The 7,463-nt window shown below is 36.4% G+C and overlaps 1 protein-coding gene and 1 long non-coding RNA gene across 3 annotated transcripts; both read right to left on the bottom strand.

Annotated features, from left to right (window-relative positions):
* Positions 1 to 1,805: 1,805 nt before the first annotated feature.
* LOC104116154 (oleosin H2-like) lies at positions 1,806 to 2,243 on the bottom strand. The gene has a single exon (XM_009626954.4). It carries the CDS (start codon positions 2,241 to 2,243, stop codon positions 1,806 to 1,808), a length of 438 nt encoding a protein of 145 aa, XP_009625249.1.
* A 1,398-nt stretch (positions 2,244 to 3,641) lies between these two features.
* Positions 3,642 to 7,188, bottom strand: LOC138900462 (uncharacterized). Of its 2 annotated transcripts, none has more exons than XR_011411446.1 (2): positions 6,995 to 7,188; positions 3,642 to 6,471 (listed from the first exon to the last, which is right to left on the bottom strand). It is a non-coding gene; the product is annotated as an uncharacterized lncRNA (long non-coding RNA). The 2 variants fall into 2 exon arrangements; XR_011411447.1 differs by having other exon boundaries at positions 3,642 to 4,626.
* Between the last annotated feature and the right edge of the window lie 275 nt (positions 7,189 to 7,463).

The following is a 7,463-nucleotide window of genomic DNA, read 5'->3' as shown; positions in this document are numbered from 1 at the left end:
TCCGCCCTCAGCGGAATTTTTGCCGCCCTCAACGAACAATTAAGCACCAGAACTATGCCTCAGTTCCGGTAATGCCCGGACTCGCTCAAAACTCACCCGAAACATACCCGAGGCCTCCGGAACCTCAACCAAATGTGCCATCAAGTCCTAAAATACCATACCAACTCAATCGAGCTCTCGAATCACCTCAAACAATAACCAAAATATGAATCGCACACCAATTCAAGCTTAATGGACTTGAAACTTCAAACTTTCACAACCGATGCCGAAACCTATTAAACCTCGTCACGAATGACCTCAAATTTTGCACACACGTCACAAATGACACTACGAACCTACTCCAACTCTCGGAATTCCATTCCGACTCCGATATCAAATTTTTCGCTGCCGACCAAAATCGCCAAATTTCTAACTTTCGCCAATTCAAGCCTAATTCTACCACGGACCTCCAAATTACATTTCGGACACACTCCTAAGTCTAAAATCACTCAACGAAGCTAACCGAATCATAAAAATCCAAGTCCGAACTCGTTTACTCATAAGTCAACTTCCGATTGACTTGTCTAACTTAGCTTTCTAACTAAGAGACTAAGTGTCTCATTTCACTCCAAAACTATTCCGAACCCAAACCTACCAACTCGATACAACTCAACACAGCTGAACAACACATAAATAAACAAAAATGGGGAAAACGGGGCTACAACTCTCGGAACGACCGACCGGATCGTTACATGCGGTTGGCCCATAGGGTCGGCTCCAGACAAATTTCTTGATCATCAAAAAAAGAAAGAATGTGTCACATCTTCATATTCAAGGTACAAAATATGTATATGCTCTACCCTTTTCTGTAGAATATTGATCGCTTCATTCTTCTTTCTTCATGTAATCGAATGATCTTGTGGTGTTGCTTCCTTAAATCAAGGCAGCATGTCGCTTGCTGTCCACATACAAACTCAAACTGTCCTTAATTTGGCTTTTTATTGGAATCTTAATTCTTGAATAAAGTTCCTCAAATTGACAAACAGTAGATAAAGGAAATTCACCATGTAACCTTATGTGCTCATGAAGACCATGTCACAATCTAGTAAAATTGCTATATCAGTTGCCTCCCAAATAGGCTATTGAATCATAACTTTATCCAATTCTGCATCTGCCATCAATCTTCAAAAGTGTCTGAAATAATCATTCACAGATCAAAATCTACGTGGGACACTAGCATAAAATGGTCCTTTCCCCTAGTATTTCAGCGACTTTAGTAAATACTAATTTATTCTTATACTTTTTCATAAATTGGCGCGAGTCCTCGAATCTTTCTTGAGTATTATCATTATTATTGTTACTAGGCATATTGTTCAGTTTAGCTAGTATAATTTGTGAACGATTTCTCAACGCCTTTCCTCCCTCTTTTTCTTCCGCTCGTGCCTGCAACCCACCCAAAAAAAGGGCACTTTGACTGTTAACAGAACTGGGAATTGGAGTCGGGGTCGAAGAAGTTTCAAGCAAATAACGTGAGTTAAGAACGGAACAGTATTGGGAAAAGAACATAATCTTATTTCACACGAGGATACAGTAAAAATCTAAAGAAAAAAGACAAACACTTTATGATCGAGGAAATTACTCTTTAACTGGAAAGAGTTAATGAAAGACAAGGAAAAGGGGCAATAGCACTTTGGTAAGGTGAAACAAAGCACCCTATTTATTACACAAAACTCCCAAATGCTGGCACAATGAAGAAAACTTTCACACTAGACAACGTGTACACTGTAAAAACACAGATTTATGATTTGAGCTATTTTCCAAACGGATCATGTGTGACCAGTTTCCCTTGTCCTCTGTCCCATGGTTCCAGCTGTATCCTGCACTCTCCTCTTTGCATGCTCCAACTGCTCTCTCCCCGGCCCTCTGATACTCCTCAAGTAGTTTATGATCCAAGACAAGGAAGACAGCGCCGTAATCCCGAAAGCTCCTGAAGTCAAGAATCCAGTGACAGCCAATGCTATGGTTATAACTGCAGGCACCAAAACAGGGCTGAACAGCAACAAGAGAGGGGTTGCAACGGCAAGACCGATAAGAGTCCCTGTGAGCGTCAACCCTGCAAGACAAAGAAGAGCACCTCCAACTGGAAAAAGAGTAACTACTGCTAAAACTTGTGATTTTGAGGGACCCTTTTGAGGGAGGAGGCTTTTCATGGCTTCAGTGGGTTGTATTTGTTGTTGCTGCTGCTGCTGGCGTGGGTCAGCCATGGATTGGATGGATATATTAATGTTGAGAGTGAGTTTCTTTCTTTTAGAGATGAAGTGAAGTGATATTAATGGACGTGTTGATGAATTTAAAGAGGAGTTGAATGGACGCGTGGGGAGTGGAAGTGACACATGTTGCACAGAGGACAATTAGATGGTGTGTTCTTGCAAGCAGATAGACTTCCTAAGTGTCAATCTCTTTGCCCTTTTCCTTGTTTTGTTCTATTCTACGCTTGGCAGTTACTGCAGCCTCGCTCTTTTTCCCATTCAATCTTTTTAGTTCTGTTTATGAGGGTGGTTTTCTTTTAACAAAATATCTTAACCCACTCCTAAACTTGGCTCACATTATTAGTGTCCTTCCCTAATTATGTCCGATCCTAATTACCCCTTACACTTTGACTATATGAATTTAGAAACTCCTTTATCTGCCACATGGCATAGCAAATAGTATTAAGTGCACTATAACGCGTGACAAAGCTATCAAACAGCAAAAATAGGCCCCCAAATAACATCCCAACGGCTACAATCCCTTTCTTCCTATTTATAACATCCTCCATTGAACCCAAACTCAAGTTCATACATTTTCCTATAATTCTTGATTTTCTTCTTTATTAGTTAAATTACTTAGTCTCATTTCCAGATTTATGTCCTATTTTTCTTCACCATACCCCATATTAAAGATGAATACACTTTGTAGATGTGGGTATCCGGCATGTGTAAAAATTTCTTGGTCAAATGCTAATCCCGACAAAAGATTTCTTGGATGCAGAGAGTATAAAGTATGAATATAGTGAGATTAGTGATATTTAGAAGGTTCAATTTTAGAATATTTTTGTTGGGTTTGTTGTATATATTTTCTTCTTGTCTCTAATTTCCGTCCATTGTCACAGGTTAAAAGTCAAGTAGCTTGTAAATTTTTCGAGTGGTATGATCCAGAATTTTCAGAACAAGCAAATGTTGTTATTTTGGGTTTGTTGAAGAAGAGAAATAAACAAGAGCAAGAGTTGAAATGGAGAAAAACTTTGAAGATTTATCTATGTATCAGTGTGCTATGTAACTTGATGTTGTATTTTGGTTGGGGTCCAATGTAATACTTTCATTTTTTATCTTTAAATTGCAAGAAAACACATTGTTTTAATATTATACTATAGACCTACATTTTCAAAAAATTGTGTAGCAATCTTATTAAGTGAAATTGGTAGAATGAAAAACCGGAAATCAAGAGAACATAGTACGTAGCACTTGGGTGAGATTAAAACAAAAGATAAGGACAAACTATATACAAAAGACCACACTGTTTCAACTTCAGCAACTACTTTAACAGGACCACTTTCTTCTTGTTTGCTTTGGTCTTCAACTGAAAACATGAATCCATACAGTTACACTTGAGAAAGAGTGGGATGAGCAATAAACATCCAAGCAATAATTATACCATTACCAAAAGTTTAGACATTGCAAGAGTCATTTAACAAAAATAAATTGGACAGCATCACAAGTGCTTATAAGATACTACCAACACCAACACAAAATGATTATAAATCACTACCAGCACCAACACAAAGTGCTTACAAAATACTACTAGAAACAGCATCAAAGTTTCTACAGAACACTGCCAATACTAACACAAAAATTAACTTAGCTAAGTTAATCCTAGAAATTTATGTTGTTATCTTCGAATGAGAAGATTCCGTTTATGATCTTGTTTGAATTTCAACAGCCTTTGATCTTTTTTGGACTCTATGTATAGCACTTTGCATTTGGAGTTCTCTTTGAGTAATAGCTTTCTTTCCTTTCCACTTCAAAGACTTGCTGGGTTTATATCCAATATCACCTGTAACTTCTGCAGAATTCATCACTGCAGCTGTGGAAATTACTCTGCTGCTACGCATACCTTGTTGCAATTAAAAGAGATATTCTATGACCGCTGAAGCATAACTGAAGATAGCATCAACAATAAAGTTAGAGTAAGCAGTAGAAACACTTACATTAACACAACTATAACCAATCTTAGACACAAATACACCTTGCTCTTTAACCTTCGGCCTCTTATAGTTAGTTCTACTCCCTTTAATACCTTTCCTGTTTGTAGTTCCCTCTTGAGTATCAACAATACTTCTCTTCCTTGTACTTCCAGTTGATGATTGTTGGGAAACATTACATTAAAAGGTAACAAGTCAAGTAAAAACTCTATCCAATAATTCAATGTAAAGTAATGTAGATACGTTTTACCTCTGATGTTACTGTGGGGGCTGTTGGCCTGGAGGGACAACTTCTTTTATTATATGCACTGGACTTGCAAATAGAGCATGTCATTGCTATTCCCATTTTGGATAACTTACCAGCCTTTTTAACTTCTCCTTCATCCTTTCTTCTATTTCTCTTTGGCCTGCCAGATATTTTTTGAACTACAGGAGGTACAATCTTTGGATTTGAGGTAACTAGTAACATTATCATATTGGGGATAGGTTGTATAAAGTTTGAATAAGCCTGCAGATAGGTCTCCTTTCTGTACCATGTTGCAATTGACTCAGATCCATTAATCCTCCTATTGTGCATTATTGTTATGGCATGTGCATATGGAATGCCTTTCAGTTGCCATGACCTGCAGCTACAATATCCTCTTTCTAGGTGAACAATAAAATTAATTTTACCTTCCTTAATTTCAAAGCCATTGTCTCCATTCAATGAATCTTACACATCATTGACTTCTCCATATTAGTGTTGAATACCTTCATTGCCATTGGAGATATCCCGTCCACATTAGAAGCTTACAAACTCTTTTTTACCATCTTCTTGTTCAGTAACCTTAACAACACATGTGCTGCCAGGATTTGTCTGTAACAGCACATCTATGTAGTCAAATAACCTACCAAACTCAGCAACATGATCTCCATAACCTCTTTCAACATATTTTTTTTTATCTTTAAACAAATAGCCTTTCCCACATACACACCCAAATATTTCCTCACATGATCTTGTATTTCCCACCTTTTTATGGTAGGTTGTGAAATGATCATCTCTTTATAATGCTTGGCCAGATATTTGGAATTTTAAAAAAATTAATATTGGTCTTATAACATTTATGCCTTGGATTATATTTCTTGACTGTAAAATTTGAGCTTCTACCTTCCTTGCTAGCAAATATCATCCAAGGACAACCAGGCTTGCACTTTACCCTAACTCTACTTGGTTCATTCTTGTATTTGTCTAACTGAACCCCTTTCTTTACAGCATACTTGATCAAAGCCTCTCTAAACTCACTCACATTTTCAAAGACTTGACCAATTTTCTAAATAACCTTATCACAATCTGGATCATATATTACTCTATTGCTTTTTTTCCTTTCCCTCAAGTTCCCTCCTCCTACTTCATCATCACTGACAGCTTCGCCATCAGATTCACTAGCAAAACTATCTGCATCTAACGAGTCATAAGATGGCTCATCATCATCACCTCCCAATTTATCTTTTAGATTTTTTTAACTTTATCAATATCTTCATAACTTTCATCAAGACCAGCCTCACCTAGAAACCCATCTGGTTTTCTTTTCTATTATTTTTTTCTTCTTTTTGTTTTGTTGTAAGCCTTCAGATCTTGTTTCACAACCCTAAGTTCTTCATGAATATCACTTCCATAGTCATCAGAAAGTTCAAAGTCAGATTCAGATGAAGTATTGAAATTTTCTATATCACCATTGATAACATTTTCTCTTTGTATATCATCACTGGCAGCATTGACAACATCTTCTCCTAGATCTAGATCTATAGTTGGTGTTGCAGTAATTATTGGTGGTTGGGGATTAAAAGTAGGGACATATTCCCTGCTGCCCCCATTTATATTTGTTAATTCACTACCACCTCCTCCCCCACTTGTCGCATATTGATTAATAGGCCCCACATCCTCAAAATTAGAGTCATTGCATACAAGAATATCTATTGTGTCTTCATCATTTAACAATACTCCAAGGTCTAATAAATCCCTGTCCTGTTTTAATTCTACCACTTTGCCACCCTTAGAAGGTACAATATAAGTTGTCCCTAACTTTTTAATCCTAAAATCTTTAGCAATATTTACTAGTTCTGGGATAGACAGGTGAACAAAGTCAATATTTTAGGAATATTCAATCCTACCCCCCTCCCCCCCTCCCCCAACAAATAGTGGACCTACTTCACTCACCAACATCCCCCAAGTTTCCATCTAAAATTAAAGTATTTAGAAGCCATTGGACAACCTACATCCACATACACAATTCATCAAGTCTTAATTAATTCATAGTTGCATGAAAACATAAGCTTTAACAAAAAACAGTAACAAAAAAATGGAGAAACATCCAAAAGAAATGACCTTTAAAGAGAACATCTAAAGTTAACAGTAAAACAAGAGAAACAATTAAAATAAATATAAAATACAAGTACTATACATATAAAACCTTCACTTTAACAAAGAAATATTTTAATATATTTTGTTATAAACTGAAATGGCAGAAAAAGCCTTACTCTATCTTCAAAATAACTAAAATATTCCAAAATATACATGTAGACAGCCCTAAATATAAAAATCAAAAAAGCCCTAAAATTTGTTACTTATAACAGAAAAAAACCTTAAGGGCATGCATGTACAAAATCAAGTATTGTAGATATAAAGTGGCTATTTAAAAGCCCTTATTCATCTTCATTTAAGATTGAAATCATTATCGAAATTCAACTCTATCATATTTCAACCCTAATAAAAAAAATTAAAATTCAATCACTAACCTTTAGATATGTCTACTTGAATATACGGAGAAGATTGCTGAGAAGCACTTGAAAATTGGAGAAGAAATCACAGATAATTGGCAAACAATCGGGAAAATTGAGAGGATTTGAGAGAAAGTTAGAGAGAGAGAGAGAGAGAGAGAGAGAGAGAGAGAGTGGGAGAGGAGTACTGACTACTATGTTGGGAGAAAATGATCGACTAATCCTAATATTTTATTTTAATTCCTTTTTTTCTTTTGATTTGTGTATATAAAATAAAATAATATTTTCTTTGTCCTACGTGGAGCATACATAAGATAAAATTTCTAACGTGGACAACGCATGTATGTACTGAATTAGGCTATACGAGCTCCGGGGGGGGGGGAGGGAGGGGATGGTTCTAGGTGGTTTAAGGTATTTTGCCTTTTCTTTTTCATCTCTTCTTCTTTGGGACAAAATTCTACTTTCGTTCTCTTCAAAATATGGAGCT

This window comes from Nicotiana tomentosiformis, chromosome 10, assembly GCF_000390325.3.
Source record: "Nicotiana tomentosiformis chromosome 10, ASM39032v3, whole genome shotgun sequence".
NCBI classification, from domain to species: domain Eukaryota; kingdom Viridiplantae; phylum Streptophyta; class Magnoliopsida; order Solanales; family Solanaceae; genus Nicotiana; species Nicotiana tomentosiformis.
Note: the sequence above shows the minus strand (reverse complement) of the source record. Positions and strands in the feature narration are given on the sequence as shown.

Excerpts from the sequence above, each read along its gene's own strand:
- LOC104116154 (XM_009626954.4), bottom strand. The coding sequence starts at position 2,243 with ATGGCTGACCCACGCCAGCAGCAGCAGCAACAACAAATACAACCCACT.